The sequence below is a fragment of the Anguilla anguilla genome, chromosome 9 (genome assembly GCF_013347855.1).
Source record: "Anguilla anguilla isolate fAngAng1 chromosome 9, fAngAng1.pri, whole genome shotgun sequence".
NCBI lineage: Eukaryota > Metazoa > Chordata > Actinopteri > Anguilliformes > Anguillidae > Anguilla > Anguilla anguilla.
In genome coordinates, this window is record NC_049209.1 from 16,135,019 (window position 1) to 16,151,218 (window position 16,200).

At 48.1% G+C, this 16,200-nt stretch overlaps 1 protein-coding gene across 12 annotated transcripts in view; it reads right to left on the minus strand.

The window, feature by feature from the left end:
* Positions 1-13,718, minus strand: part of LOC118236467 (muscleblind-like protein 3) — a 45,807-nt gene extending 32,089 nt beyond the window's left edge. For 3 of the 12 annotated variants that reach the window (XM_035434888.1, XM_035434890.1, XM_035434893.1), the window contains exons 1-4: positions 13,356-13,717; positions 2,540-2,782; positions 1,967-2,370; positions 1,489-1,730 (exon numbers count right to left, since the gene is read on the minus strand). In XM_035434888.1, the coding sequence (XP_035290779.1) occupies positions 1,489-1,662 (174 nt within the window). In that variant the 5' untranslated portion in view covers positions 1,663-1,730; positions 1,967-2,370; positions 2,540-2,782; positions 13,356-13,717. Of the gene's footprint in view, positions 1-1,488; positions 1,731-1,966; positions 2,371-2,539; positions 2,783-2,897; positions 3,486-11,835; positions 11,961-13,026; positions 13,283-13,355 lie in introns of those variants that run through there. The other 9 variants (XM_035434891.1, XM_035434889.1, XM_035434883.1 and 6 more) reach the window with 8 other exon arrangements.
* Positions 13,719-16,200: the final 2,482 nt, after the last annotated feature.

A 16,200-nucleotide genomic window follows, 5' to 3' on the forward strand; every position in this document is an offset into this window, starting at 1 on the left:
CGACTTTCACTGGCACAACTCTGGTACTAATGTTGACGAACGCCAACAACAGACAATCAAAAGCCTAGAATCAAGACAAGATACTGAAAGCTCTCTTATTCCTGCACTAAGGCCATTTAACACAACTGACTAATGAGAAACACCCGTGAACCCATTTGACCCAAACATTATGCTGACCTGAAAAAAAGGGGGGGGGGGAGACTATGTATAAAAAGTGCTGTATTTTCTGCATGGTGAAGCCAAATTGTATATAAAAAATATCCTGTAATAAAAGCTGAGAATCTGAACTTTAACCGAATTGTTTGATTAATGACAAATGTGAAATTGTAGAGTACAGAGCAAAATCAAGAAAAGATACACCTTTGTCCCAGGCATTATGGAGCTCACTATATATATACATACATATATATATATATATATATATATATATACACACACATTAATATACATATACACATATACATATAATGGCAGAATAATACAATCTAAGTCAGTAATGAGGAGACAGCTGGCTTTCTCAGACAGAGGCTCCCTTGTCTGTGAGTGAGAGTGCTGAGACGGGCAGGCGCAGGTTGCCTGGCCTGCTGGCGGAGCCAGGGGGGCTCACAATACCAATATTATCTGCCCCGGCCTGCTCGGCGCGTTCAGGCCGCGCGCCCCACAACTGGCAGAGCGGCGTTCGGACGCCTTCAACAGAATGCATTTTAGCCTTTTCATTTCAGCCCACGGTTATCAGAGCCTCCTGAAGACGCATATGGCAATCACATTTTTTAAAATGCCTTACATCTCCGTCCAACAGACTTGGCGTGACTCGGAAACCATATTCTGAACTCGGCTTTTTGGCTTCACTTCGTTCCTCTTCTTATCAGGATTATTGTTACGATATGTTTACAGTTCATGTTACGTGCACTTCTACCACTTCCTTAGGAATAAACAAAGGCGTGAAAATAAGAAGAATAAACAACATGTGGTCAAAAGCAAATATGTGACTGAGTCAGAGAGTCTCGGGTCCAAAACAAGGCTGGGCCTTGCCCAAAACTGTCATTTGCACCTGCATAGCATGTCATTAATTTAGTGCCACTCTGTTTTCCATTCTCAGAAGGATCTTCCGTAATTACCCAAGCTCAGACTTGAAGCCCAGTAAGACCCATTGTTATTTATCTTTTTTTTATTTTTTTTTAAACGATCTCCTGTCACACTGACAATGTTACCAAACGTGCTGCAGATCATCTCCAATTGTTCATGGCACCCTGGCATTCTCTTCCCTATTTACAAATTAGCACGTTCCAGTTGGTGACTTACTGACGACGAGCAATCAAAAACAGTGTTGTATCTGCATGTGCACACTTGAGCATGTGCCTCTGAGAGAGTTTACGTGTGTGTGTGTGTGTGCGTGCCTGTGTGTGTGCATGTCTAAGCAAGCGCACACGTGCAGAGTATACACCAGAGCGCTAGCTGGGCGCGCGCGCGTGCGGGCGGGCTGCTCACCTTGAGCGAGTCGAAGCAGGCGATGACGCGGCCGTTCTCCACGTGGCAGCTGCGCGAGGGGTGGGCGAACTTGCACTCGGCGTCCGAGCGGGAGCAGGTGCCCCTCTGGAACTCCCGGCACACCTCCAGGGTCAGCCACTTGGTGTCGCGGCCCATGGCCACGTTGGCAGCCATGGCAGGTGGTTGGGGTCCTCCGGGGAACGGCCCAGGGGGGTGAAACGAGGGCAGCTTCAATCCCAGGCCTGCGCACACAACAAAAAAAAAAACCTCCGCTTTCTTGCTGGACTCCGGGCAAGAACTGGCCACCACTCAGGCAAACGAAATAGAAAATTAAAGCTTGCGATCAAATGACATGCTTCCTAAAGTGGATTAAACCTCTCATCCCAGCCCGGGCTTTGAAAAAAACGATCATATATGTAGATGTTTTTCTCTGGGCAGATTGAGATCGCGGTTCCGCCAGTTCACGGGAGGGAATCACCTTGAGGGGGTGGCGGGATGACTGGCGAGCAGAGTCCAGCTCTGTCACGGTCGCGGGGGACAAGAGAAGGCGGGTCACACGGGCATTCTGGGAGCAGGGCGGACTGGGGGGACACTCCCTGACACTGCGCTGGAGAGGGAGGGAGTGAGCGAGAAAGAGAGAGAGAGAGAGAGAGAGAGAGAAAGGTACCAGAGTCCGTCTCTCTCGCTGCGTCCTTTGTGTCTAGGCGTCACAGTAGCTCTTGTTAAGGTCCGGTATTTCCTTTGGTATCGTTGGACGGTAGGTACGTTTCTTTTCCACGTTAAAAAAAAAACCAAAAAAAAAAACGGTGTCCCGAACGCTCAGATGAGACGTGTGATGCGTGTGGGGCGCCGGGCGACGGGGTCCGCCTCCCTGATGAAACGCTTCATAAGCAGCAATGAGGAAGAAAGAAAACCACAGTGAAAATAAATCCGATTAGCAAACCCACAGCAACGTTTACCGGGGACGCGAGCAGGAACAGGGCCGTCACGGTGATGCACACAGTCACAATCGAGGCCCGGCTCCACAGGCTAACGGTCGCCGCTCACTCACCTGCTGTTCCAAAGGAGCGAGAAGCCCGTCAGGTGACCGTCAGGCCCAGGGAGAGACAGGGGGCTGGTCTGACAGCGCTGCTCCTTCGGGAGTAGGCACTTTGTGCTCCGTCGCTTCTCCGGTTCCTCCTCCTCCTCTTCTCTTCCTCTTCTGGTCCCTCCCTCTCCCAAGTTTCAGCCCTTTGATTTATCCGTCCTTCGCCTCGTTAACTGCTCATCTGCTTTCTTCCTTTCCCGACAGATTCTGCGGTTGAAAAAAACAAGGAGTCTATAAAAATTCAGGAACAATGTGAAAGAAAGAAGTGCGGAGGGAGTTAAATAAATAAAAAAATTCTAAAAAATTTTAAGTCACAAAAGACCTTGAAGACAGTTTCAATCATTTGCCAGGAATCGGACAGGACGGATGAAAGTTCAGGGAACGAATACAGACTCATACATATTCATAAAGTGCACCAGTGCTGAGGAGGGAAATGGAGAAAAATTCACTGAAGCTGGAGAGCAGCTGGAACATGATGAAGAGAAAAAGAACAGAGCGAGGGAGAGAGAGAGGAGAGAAAGAGAGAGAGCAGCCAGACAGACAAGAAGCAGGCAGCAGCACAAGGGAAAGGGCAGACTGTGTCTCAGTCTGAGAGAGCGAGAGAGAGGGAGACAGAGAGTGAGAGAGAGAGAGCGAGAGAGAGTGAGTGAGAGAGTGAGAGAGAGAGAGAGAGTGAGAGAGAGAGAGAGAGAGAGAGAGAGCACGCGCATGCACGAGAGACAGAGGATGTCCCTTTCAGAGGCTCCCGCGAGCCCTGGCTAATTAGCCGGCTTGACTCGGACTGAGCTGCGGTCCGGAATGAAAGCAGAGAGGCCGCTGAAACGGGGCGCGGGGGATCAGCGCTGCCGGCTCGCGCACGTCCGCAGCCGCCGCAGACAGGTCGCAGGATGAAATGAAAAAAGAAAAAAGCAAAAAAACATAAACGATGAGGAGAGAGGGAAGACGGGAGAGGGAGCGAGCGAGAGAGTGTTTTTTTTTTTTTTCCCTCCCCACACGCTGCAGTTGCTGTGCGCGGTGGGAGGCGCGGGCCAACCGGCTCCGGGTTTGCAGGCGGGTCGGCTGAGCGGGGAGCCAATGGGGAGGAGCGTTTCATATTGATCTTTAAAGATAGTTTTTTTTGTGTGTGTTGTTTCCCTCCCCCCTGCTCTCTCACCTCCTTCCCCTGGCAGACTGTCTCAGTGCTGCGCCCGCCGCGCGCGTTAAAACAAAAAAAGAGAGAGAGAGAGAGAGAGAAACGCTCCGGCTCCGGCTCAGGCTCGGGCTCCCCTTCCTGGAGCGCCGCCTCGCCGAACAGGAGCACGGACGGAGGGATGGAGGGAGGCGGAGGGGAGGAAGGAGGGCAGGTAAAACGCGCTGGTGGGAGCCGCTGGGACGGAACGGGCTGAGCCGAGGGGAGGGGAGGGGCGGGGGAGAGGGTCCCGGAGAGAGAGAGAGAGAGAGAGAGACGCGACTCCTGGCTGAAGGAGAGTGACTCAGGGAAACGGCAGCGCAGCGCGGCCCGGCGCCGCGTCCACCGCCATGAATCAGCCCAGCCACCCTGAGCTGATTAAGAGAGCAAACAGGAAGAGGCTGAAATGGCTGAACCGTGATTCAGGGCCACAGAGCGCAACGCAGGCTCGGAAAAAAGGAGAGAGAGAGAGAAAACGGGAGACAAGAAGGTGGAGAAGAGCAGGGAAAAGAAGGGAAGAGCGGCAGGGACAGACGCGCTGCATTTCTTCCGCACCTCAGAGATGGAGGGTGGGTGGAGTTTGGGCGGAGGAAGGGTGGCGCACAGCCCCCCCCAGCTGAAGCACATCACAGTGGGGGGGGCTGAGGTAAATGAAGAGAGAGTGTGAGAGAGAGATGTGTGTGTGGGGGTTAATGGGCCCTTCAGACTATGCACAAGAGCATTCCCATTGCTAAAGGAGAAGCTGAATCTCTGTGCAGGTCTCTACCTCCCCTTCCCCTGCTCTGATAATCAATGGAGTGTTTTCCCCAGGGGGCACACCATGTTCTACACATACAGTCCCTGCTTCTGCTGCTTTCTGATACACAGCAGCATCCCAGACACACACACACACACACACACACACAGACACACACACACAGACACACACACACACAGACACAGACACAGACACACACAGACACAGACAGACACACACACACACACACACACACACACACACACACACACAGACATGCACACGCGCACGTGCATGCAAGCACACACTGCCCAGCCCAATATACAGTACAGTATGGCCACACATCCCAGGCATTGTACAGACATGCCGCACCACTGTATTATTAATATAGAGAAAAAAAGGAATACTTAACCAGCAGTTAAATATTATTTAACCAGCAGTTAAATATAAAACGAACATATTTAATGCCTCAATACATAGTTACGAGAGAAACGCCCGAACATGCGACGTGGAAAGGTGACGTGCTTTCACGAGCCTCCTGTCGCGCGATGCTCAAAGACTAAAGCTAAGCGAATAAGGAACAGCGTCGGGTTTGAGCTGACAACAGCATTAAAAACGGTTCGGCACCATCACAGGAAGACGAGGCCATATAAATACGAGACAAAAATAGACTGCCGCGTGTTATCGGAGTGTTTGAAACAGTATAATTCAAAACCCCCCATCCCCACAACCAAAACACTAAATCAGGATCAGTACACAGAAAGACTAAAACAAAGTGACTGAACCAGCGGCCGTGTCCCGCTGTAGCGCAGACACGGGAGCGATAGCGCTGTTTTAGCGCTCGCTAATGCAGGCTGGGCAAGGCCCTGCTCGAGCCGTGTGCTGCTGTCAGTAAGCGCCAACCTGCCTGCAGCGGTGATGTTGCACAGGATCTGCCACGGGGGAGGGGCTTGGAGGCGGCCTGCGCATGGCCGCTCTGCAAGGTCACCCCACCAGCAGAAACCTGGCTCCACACTGTGGCCTTGGGAGCGAGGTGGGGCACGGTGGAGTGCAGTACTGTGTGCGTGTGTGTGTGTGTGTGCGTGTTTGTGCGCGCGGGCGTCCGTCTGTCTGTCTGTGTGTGTGTGTGTGTGTGTCTGTGTGTGTGTGTGTGTGTGTGCACGGGCGTCTGTCTGTCTGTCTGTCTGTCTGTCTGTGCGTGTGTGTGTGTGTGTGTGTGAGAGAGCATGTGAATGTGTCTGTGAGTATGTGCGTGTGTACCTGTGTGCGTCTGTCCGTCTGTGTGTATGCGCGTGCATACGTCTGTATGCATGTCTGTGTGTTTATGTCTGTCTGTCTGTCTGTCTGTGCATGTGTGCGTGTGTGTGTGAGCGTGTGTGCAGGCGCGTGGCTGTCTGTGTGTGTGTGAGAGAGCGTGTGAATGTGTCTGTGAGTATGTGCGTGTGTGCCTGTCCGTCTGTGTGTATGCGCGTGTGTGCGTCTGTGTATATGCGCGTGCGTACGTCTGTATGCATGCCTGTGTGTTTATGTCTGTCTGTCTGACAGTTACGTGTCATGCAGAAGCGGGGGCCAAAACATGCAGCTCCTGACTTAAACAGGGGAAGGGCCGTTGAAGGGAACGCCAAAGGGCAGCACTCCATTTCATTACACATTTGCACTTGGCCTGTCACAGACTCACACTGAGCAAAGCGCTCGTATCTGTTTGGGCTGTAGCAGCTGCTGCTGATAGCCGGGGCCGTTTTTGGGCTGGACGGGCTACGGCAGGCTCCTCACCCCAGCCCAGCTCCAGCACTGACAGGGCGGCAGGCCGCCACACTCAGAGCGCACCAGAGGGGCACCGCGGCTGCGGGGAACGCCCGGACCGGCTCTCTCAGCCGCGGAGCGGGAGCCGGGCCGCGGGGCCGAGCTCCGCCCGTCAGCAGGCGGAGGGACAGGTGGGAGGGCGTCGGCTCCGGCGCGCCCCGCCCCGCCCCCGTGTACAGTCACCTTCACAGAGAGCCCGGTCTGCGCTGCTGTTAGCCTGCAGGGCCGCCGCGACAGAGCACGTCTGCAAACGCACGCGCAGTCGCACACGCACGCATGCACGCACACACAGACACACACAGAGGAAACTCACTCACCGATACACACACACACTATCTCGCTGACACAATCACTAAACAAACACACGCTCACATACTGACACACACTCACAGCACACACACATTCTGAGGACACACATCAACAAACATGCTTGCAAACACACAAACACAGACACGCACAATGTCCATAAACACACACGTGCCCACTCGCTCACAAGCTTAAAATCAAACATACAGACGCACCACACACTGAGGAAACACGCGCACATAATCCCCCACACACAAATGCCATGGCCTCTATTGTGAGGGGACCCATTCAACCTTCCCCACTAGGTAAACGAACAGGAGCAGAACAAACAACAGCGCCGTAAGATAGGGCAAGTCTTCACTGCGAATGTGTGTTTTGTGGAAAAATGACAATTATGTGGACAAATGACCAAATGGAGAAGTTTATCTGGACTGGGGCAGCCCAGTCACAGGCTACCGTGTGAGGCGGAAGCAGACCCACAATGCACTGCGCTTAAATTCTGCCATTACGTCTGCCTAATGTTGAAAAACGGAAGGACGCTGATGATTTAAAACTCAGTTTTTTAAAAATCGATCCCACGGGGAGCAGCGCGTTCATGTTTTAAAACACCGGCTGGCAGGGGTGCTCTTTTGCAGTGACGAATTACCGTTTTGAAAAACAGATTTTGCCCTTTTTAAGAAGGGAAACGTAATTGGCCCTGTAGCTCTTATCATCTTACGCCGGTGAAATGGACAGCTTTTAAATGTGCTTATGAAGGACAAGCTCCAGTTCACCCACAGAAACCAGGAGCGCTCTCACAGGAGTGAGAAAAAGGCCAAACCTGCATTTGGCATTTCAGGCAGAGGAACATATTATTATTATTATTATTATTAGTTGTAATGTTAGTAATAATAATACTGCTAATAATAATATTATAATAATTATTATTACTATTTTATTTTTATTTATTGTTATGTATAAAAATAACAGTATTGCTAATAATCTGAATAATAATAACAGTAATAATAATGATAATAACAGTGATGATAAGTGCTTAAACAGCACTTTAAAGTGAAGGGGGCGTGGCTCACCTGAGCTGAACTGCCTCTAGCAAGTAGCACACCCACACTGGAAGAGGACAGACTCTTCATTTTCGGCAACAAAAAAACATTCTCAGATCAATTTTGTGTTTGTTGTGCGTAACACCACTGTTCACAGCTGCCCTCCAAGCCTAGATACGTGTGAAAGCGGTATGTCAGCTCTGTGTCTGAAGAGGGGACACCAGAAGGACAGTGTTTAAAATGCAGTATACACCTCGATTAAGAAGAATTCTTGTCAATCAAGGGCCAAGCAGAGAGCAAAAACTGACAAAAACTGCTTTGCCCATTTTCAACAGCTCATTTTCCTGTATATGCCAGAGCCCGACAGCTTGGCCCCGATCCCTTCATTTCTTCACGCTTAATACTGAGGACGAGAGTTTCCCCACGGTCCCTTGCGCAGCACAAGACCAGAGCCAACCGCCTTTTCTGAGCACGAGGTACAGGGGATGAGAAAAACAACAGAGGGGGCAGGGCCTTTCAAAGCCAGGCCAGGTGAAACATCCCAACCCACGCCGTTAAAACCTAATTCTTCAGCAAACCTTAAAAAACGCTTTCGCTAGCCAGCTGGCCCTCTCAGGGGGTTGGTCTACTGCTGTCAGGTCCCAGGCGCGGCCATTGTACCGAGAACAGCAGGTCCCTCTGCAGAAAGTGGTAACCAACCCTGTTCCGCAAGGTCAACTGTCCTGTAGGTTTTCACTCCAACCCTAACAAAGCACGCCTCATTCAACAACTAGAGGTCGCGCTGAGCGGCTAACTAGTAGAGTCAGGAGTGCCAAATGTATGTTGAAGTGAACTCCTACAGGACGGTAGATCTCCAGGAACAGGGCTGGTTACCACGGCTCTACAGCGTGATGCACGTCAGCTCTCCAGCAGCCCGTAACATTCAAGAGCCTCCTGCTCTCCCCCACACAAAAAAAACAAACGCACACAGATCAATCGGGGAGAAAGAATGAGAGAGAATTAGAGAAATAAGAGGATATGAGAAATAAGAAAACCGTGAACTTAGGCTAAGTGAACTTAAATGACACACTACAGCGTATGTTTAATTTGTTCTTTGCCTCCTCTAAGCTCCAGTCACAAAAAAAAGAGAACAAACAGTGCACACAAGCCTAGGGCATACAGTGTCACGGGTACACTAACGGTGCAATCTGCACAGAGGAAATTCATGTGAACCCTGCTGCTCGGGGTGGTTGTCCAATCACATGATGAGAAAATCCAATTTGCATATCAACCTGCCTTAAAAGACGGTTGGCAAGCTGATCATTACCATGCCAAGAGAAGCCAAGGCAAAGTTTCTGCCCCAAGGTTAAGAACTACAACAAAAGCCACTTAACCTCCCTCGCTCTCCTAAAAACCCTTAAACTCTTAAACTTACGAACACGCCGATGACGCGTTCATTCCAGGCCACCCGTGGGAACGCGACTCAGCGTTAGGCCCCGCTGCGCTTCCGTCTTCGTTCAGGCGCTTTCCGAAGTGGCGCTAGGACCCCTCGTTCAGACGCACCGCCGCTGACATAATGGCGGTGAGGGTGTCATGTTTCCTGGCAGTTAAAGGGGAAATGAGGACATTCTTGTGTGTACAGTAACCGCGCTGGAGCGTATCTACACGGGCCTTATCAGCTTTTTTCGTGGAGTGAAAAGGGGGGAAAAAATAACAGACAGGTACACAGTCCACAGGGCCGCAGGGAGCTCACAGAGAGCCAACCCGCGGCACACGTTTAACGAGGCTAGATTCACGGCTACGGCGAGACGGGCTGAGCGTCCGCCGCCGGATTTAAAGCTGAAACCAATGCCTCAGCTGGGCTACAGCGAACACATAACGACACGTGGATGTCACAAAGAGGTCTTCAGCTTTGTTCGCTCACTGCTTTCAAACAAAAACAAATAAAAGCGCATGTGTCTGAATGATTCAGAAAAATGTTTCGACTCTGAAAACCAAACCGCGCGTCTTTTTGTTCCGTGTCAACGCATCTCTCTGTCTGGGACCAAGACAAACACAGATTATAACAGGGCAGCGAGGAGACGGCTTTCTTCGGTCCCTTCTTGTACATGTGAGGGCATTGCTGAGCCAGACCTTCATTTTGTTTCTGTGCGATTACGGCCGACTGCCTGTCTGCGCTATCTGTCTGACACTGCTTTTACTGCAGAGTTAAGCCAAGGCTGCAGATAAGGGAGGCCATATGCTGAGCTTCCCACAGCCACCAGGTGACACGAGGTTAATGACCGCACATAGAACGTGTCTGTGCGCGTCTGTGTGTGTGTGTGTGTGTGTACGACTGCACTGTGCATGTGAGTGTGTGTATACATGTGTGCACTGTGCATGTGTGTGAGTGTGTGTACTGTGCATATGTGTGTGTGTGTGTGCGAGAGTGTACCTGTGCACTGTGTGTGTGTGTGTGTGTGTGTGCGTGAGAGAGTGTACACGTGTGCCTGTCTGTACGCATATGTATGTGTGTGTGCGCGTGGCTGCAGACAGGGCCGCTCGCTCCCGTGGCGAAAGCAGAGGCTGCTCGGTCTGCAGCTCGACCCCACCCCCGCCCCCCCCCCCCGCGGCCACGCGGTACGGCGAGCGCGCCGCGCCCAGACCCCGCCGCACCCTCGCAGAAGGACGGCGCCCGTCTCCGCGGGAGGGGGGCGGGTGATCGGGCGGGGCGTTCTTCCAGATGAAACGCTGCCTGCTGAGAAATATGTGGCAGCTGTGCAGCTGGGCTGAAGTCACATCACTTCACCCCCGCGTGTGAGCATGCGTGTGAGCGTGAGCGCGCGCGCGCGAGCGAGACTCTGCATATCTGCCAGAGGTTACGGCCACAGACACAAAGAAAGAGGGGCGATTGGGAAACGAATGTAAAACGATGCCCGAGTCCTGTGAGGTTCAATCCCAGAGCCACGATCGCATGTGTAACAAAAGGCTGAGAAACACAGCCCAGCCTAGCCATAACTAGGCCTACATTCTAAATATTAAAACAGCAATCAAAATGAATCCATACCTTTTAAGCTTACTCCCCACTGACACATTGCATACTGCACTATGCTATTCAGAGCTGTTCCTGACTTCAAAACAGGCTGTTTTGATCCTGGATGCTGACTGGCTGAGACCGCGCTCCACAGGGATCGTAAATCCGATTGAGTAACAGTTATTCAAACAGCCTGTTTGTACACACAATGTCTTATCACTCCGTGCACAAACCGTTACTTACAAAATAAAACTACTAAATAACATTGTGTCATCAATTGTTTCTATACGCTATAACCGTTTTATAAAAGCAATACAGCACTCAAGGCCGTGCCCAACTCCCCAGTAGCCGTGACTGCATTCACAATACAGCACCGTCTCCAGTGCCGTATTGCTTAATTGTGGAAATCAGAGTTAAAAATAGCTTCATCACGAAGTAGCTCAGGTTTTACAGACCTCAGATAAGAACTCACTGATAACGTTTTTTACAAAAAAATAAATAAATAAATAAATCATTCACCGAGAGAAATCGTGTCCACTTTGTCTACGTCAAAACATTCCATCCCGGATAACCAATTTCATTTCGGCGAGAGCGATGGGACCGGAGGCGGACACACACACGTACACCTACTCGCAGCTCCAAATGCGCAGGCACGCACATCGACTCCCACACGCACGCACGAGTACAAAGCCACATACACAAAATGGGAGAGGGAGAGAGAGAGAGAGAGAGAGAAAGAAAAGCTCCCAGCCCACTCCCACACACCCTCTCTCCGGCCCGCTCGTCCTCTGCGCCGGTGCGGCCCCGCAGCCAGAGTCAGACTCCACGCACGCAACCTGTTGCTCTTTGCCCACGGACGGGCTACCATTAGAGAAACGACACGCAGCGCGTTCACAACCACTCAGCTGGTACACACCACCGCATGATGCAGGGAAAGAGCCGGAAAAATGAGAGAGAGAGAGAGAGAGAGAGAGAGAGAGCCGGAACAATGAGAGAGAGAGGGGGGGAGAGATAGAGAGAGAGGGCATTATAGACAAATAAAAATCTGACAGATACAGAAAAACAGACTTGCAGCAAGCCGGCTCAGTAGACCGGGGAGTGCCTGTTCTCAGGGAGTGATCCTGGCTGGTTCATTCCAACAGCACACCCCTCAAAAGAAACACACACCACAGGAAGCCATGCTGGGACACTTGACTCCACAACCTTTTCACACACCTTGACACACATGAACGACTTCTGACTGCTGAATTGCGTAGCTTGTTTGAGCCTGGTGTAAATTCAGCCCTGCTCAGGGTCAGATCAGGGCACCTTCATCTTCAGTAAGAACTAGAGCTGCCCACAGACAGAGCTGGGTCACAAGAATAGTGTCGGCATAGTCTCAAAGCTCCATGACAACCAACTCCTAGGATACCGCTTGCTCCATAAGGAACCCCAACCCAACAATGCATGTTTACATTTTAGAAAGTTCTCAAAAACAACCACAAACACAGATTATTTTGCTACTTGAATATATTAACTTGTCAACTTTCTGTCCATCCATACATTCGCCAGCACACACGTAAATTCATTACACAATCCCAGTCACATAACTGGAGAACGCATTCAAATGTCACCTAAGGTATTTTCAATACATATGAGAGTGTCGTACATTATTACAACGACCTAGTTGTAATGTCCAAAACAATATTTAGATCTAACAACAAAAAAGAAGTGCAACAATGACTTGCATACAAAATCAGTGAGAAAAGGAATGGAATTAACTGTATTGCTATAAACTAGCGCCCCTCCACAACGTGATGAATTCATCAGACCATGTTTGGACCACAAATAATTTAGTCTAGTTAACATTAGTTACGCTGGTTTAAAAAAATCTGACTTTAATCGGTGTCTGTGTCGTGTAGATGTACAACACATGCATCAACAATAATTATGCAATTTACAGTCGGTTTGATTGAAATTCCCAAGACACACGGTGTGCGACATTCCTCTCAATGGATTTAGGCTACATCAAGGTTTGATTCCAGATGAGTAGGTCTGAGATGACTAGGCATTAACTACCGGCTATACATGTTCATCATTCACCGGGAATAACAACATCCAAAAAAATTCTAAAATTATATGATGCACTTCGAATGTCAAAATCATAATCAATACCGTGACAAAGTGTCAACAAATACTAATAAAGAAACAGTTAACCCCCTATCTCGAAAGCTGGACATTGCTAGCTTGCTACTAGCACTGGTTACTTTGATTGGGGTGTTCCTGCCAGGTGTCGCTAATAATATTGAATAGCAAGCCAGCCAGCTATCAACAAATAAACAGCGCAAAAGCGAACCACCAAAAATATACTGACATGAAAAACAGCTCGCGAGAGATAGCTAGCGTTAGTGCTAAACTCTGTCCAACCTGTTGTGTTGAAGATCCTGTCTGTCTACACAGTGATCTCAGCTGTAGCTAGCCGGCCGAATTGGCTAGCTAGGTTGGCCACACATCAGCAACCACGTCAGGGTATTATTCTGCTGCTAGCTGGTGCCAACTTGCTTCAAAAACAAGTTATAGATAGAATCAACCTAGTGAACTAATACATATATTGCAATTAAAGTCGTTAAGTTGACACGCTAACCATGTATCTAGCGAGATCCTTTGCTAGCCACTTAGCAAACACCAGCTAGCTATAAACTAAACAACATGCGCACATTATGAATTGAGTGACAGGAAGCTATAAAGGTTCTTACCTGTTCGCACAGCAGCCGAATTCAACTCCCCAGTTTACAATTTTTCTTATTCATAGATTAATTATGGGTTGCAACAATTTTTTTTATTAATAATAGCTAGAAAGCAACGTCAGATATGAAGGGTTGTAGGACACGCGGTTTTAATGAAAAGAGAAAACTTATTTTGCGAGCAAGCTAGCGTACATTAATAGCAGCTAAAATAAAAACGCATAGATAGCTAAGCGCCTAGCTGCGGGATGGCTGTAGCTGGGTTCTAAAAGTACGCATGAAAATCACCAGAAAAGAGCGACAGACGAAGCACTAACATGCGTTATGGGAAATGTCGTTAAATTAAAAAAAAAAAAAAAAAAAAAAAAGAAGAAGAAGAGAGGCGAGGCGAAAACGAGGGAGGGCTGAAGGGAGGGGTGGAAGTGAAAGTGCTGGTTTGCATACGGCTACCGAATTGCACTACCAGCTACGCAGTGCCTCCATTTTAGGGGAATCCCAGTCTTTCTTTTCTCTCCTTTTCGGTTTTCTCTGGGAAGCAGGCAAAGCTCGAGGGCGGAGACTCCCGGGGCGCGAGTCGGGAACGGTGGGCTCCAGTCCGTTGCGCGGGAGAAGCCTGCTCATTCTGTCACTGACGTCTTTTTTGCTACTATTGAACAAGATTTTGATCCATAGCATTAATGCAAGAGTACTGAAGGGTTGCTACTGAACCAAACTTTGAGAGTGAAAAAGAACTTGATTCAAATACTTGACCATTCCAGAAATCAGATCTCAAAAAGATAAACACAACATCTACTTTTGTTTTAGAGCTCACTAACAACCCAAACATAGCCTATATGATGTTTTGGACATCTCCCTTTAATGTAATGAAAAATGGGATTCTGTCTTAAATTAAGAATATATATTTATAGTGGACATATGTTCCTGTGTTAATGATTTCAGAACCAGTTAAACTTTATTTTTTACTGTTTCCTTGATGAGTTGATCTGTAAGATAATATTTTGGCTATAACTTCTAGTGACAACTGTCCTTGAAAGACTTTCACAAATAGAACTACAGAGGATACACTGTAAGATGCAAACCACTACTCAGCCACAAAACAGGATGGGCAGGTTACAGTTTGCTACGAAGTACTTAAAAGATGGCAAGAGGAAAGTATGGAGGCAAAAAGGAGCTTCCCAAGATCCCCCCCACCCCCCCATCTGTGAAACATGGTGGTGGGGGGTGTCTAGGTTTGGGTGTGCATGGCTGCCACAGGTACTGGCTTACTTGTCTTCATTGATGTAACTGCTGACAGCAGCAGCAGAATGAATTCTCAAGTGTACAGAAGCGCCTTATCTGCTCAAGTTTAAGCAAATACCTCTAAACTCATTGTATGGTACTTCACTTCCTTCCGCAGCAAGACAATGATCCCAAACACACTGCTAAAGCAAAAAAAATGTTTTTCAAAGCCAAAAACTGTAACATTCTTGACTGGCCAGGTCAGCCACCTGATCTGAATCCAATTGAACATGTGTTTCATATGCTGAAGATACAACTTAAGTCAATAAGCAGGAGCTGAAGATACACTACATTTACAAAAGTATGTGGACAACTGAACATCACACCCATATGTACTTGTTAACCATCTCTTTCCAAAGCCATGGGTATTAATATGGAATCGGATCCCTTTTGCTGCTGTAACAGCCTCCACTCTTCTGGGAAGGCATTCCAGTATACATATATGAGTTTTTGATGACAAAAACATGCTGCAGTGAACATAGTTTCAAAAATGTCATAGTATTTATATTGAATGTCACTTTTAGTACAATATAGCCTATGGTTTTTGATACTAAAACCACAGATTCATGTGCCCATATAAATGAATTGCTTGGTTTATTTGGATTTCTCACTCCCTTGTTAAGATGAAATTCACTAGCCAGTACATTTAGAATAATATATTCACTGCCATATTTTATATAACCATAAAATAAAGTGCTACAACTATGATGAAATAAGTCAGACTGCAGTAAAGTTAGCTGCGATTTTCTTAAACATTCCCGTGTTATATGACATTTTAAATGTTTTTGAGATAATGTAGTTAGTAACAGGATAAGGCTAATTTATGTGTTCTGTCCCTGAATTAGGAGAGTGCTTATCATAGTTATTTACCAAGTTCCCAATATGGCTTGACACATGCTGTCATAAATTTTTATATTGCAATTGTAATTTCTTCATTTTATTTCTTTTATGTAACATGCTTTTTATTGAACAAGGTAATCTTCGCATGTTTATTATGCAAGAAAAAATATGTTTGCAAGAGGAATATTTAAATGACTTTCTTTTGGATTTTCATCCCTAGTACTCCTCTGTCTACTTTCCCCTTAATTGCATTGGCTTGGCTCTTTGCTTTCAGTGCTCTTCTTTTCATCATGGAAGTATCATCTCCTGTATGACACGTATGCACAAACAGATATTGTTTGAACAAAGTAGTTTGCTGATGATTGTTGCATTTCATCTTGCCCTTTCATTACACACAGGGACACAAAAAGGAAGTGAGGGTGTGCTTGTGTATGTGTGTGGATAGATGAACCTGTAAACGCTGCTACCACCCACGCAGAAAAAAAACCCCACGCAGTCAAAATTTCACAGGTAAACCAGGTAACATTCGAACCTCTATTCAATAGCTCTATTCAATATGCATTCCTTGAATGCAATAGAGTCTATTGCATTCAAGGAATGCATATACATACACGTCTATGAGACAACAAATTCAGCCCCACCTCATTTGACATGACCAACTCCCCACCCAGCTCCCACTTCCTGTGCAGTACCGTGGCCATACCTGTCCAGACTCGGCTACATTCTTGGGGGAGTGGGA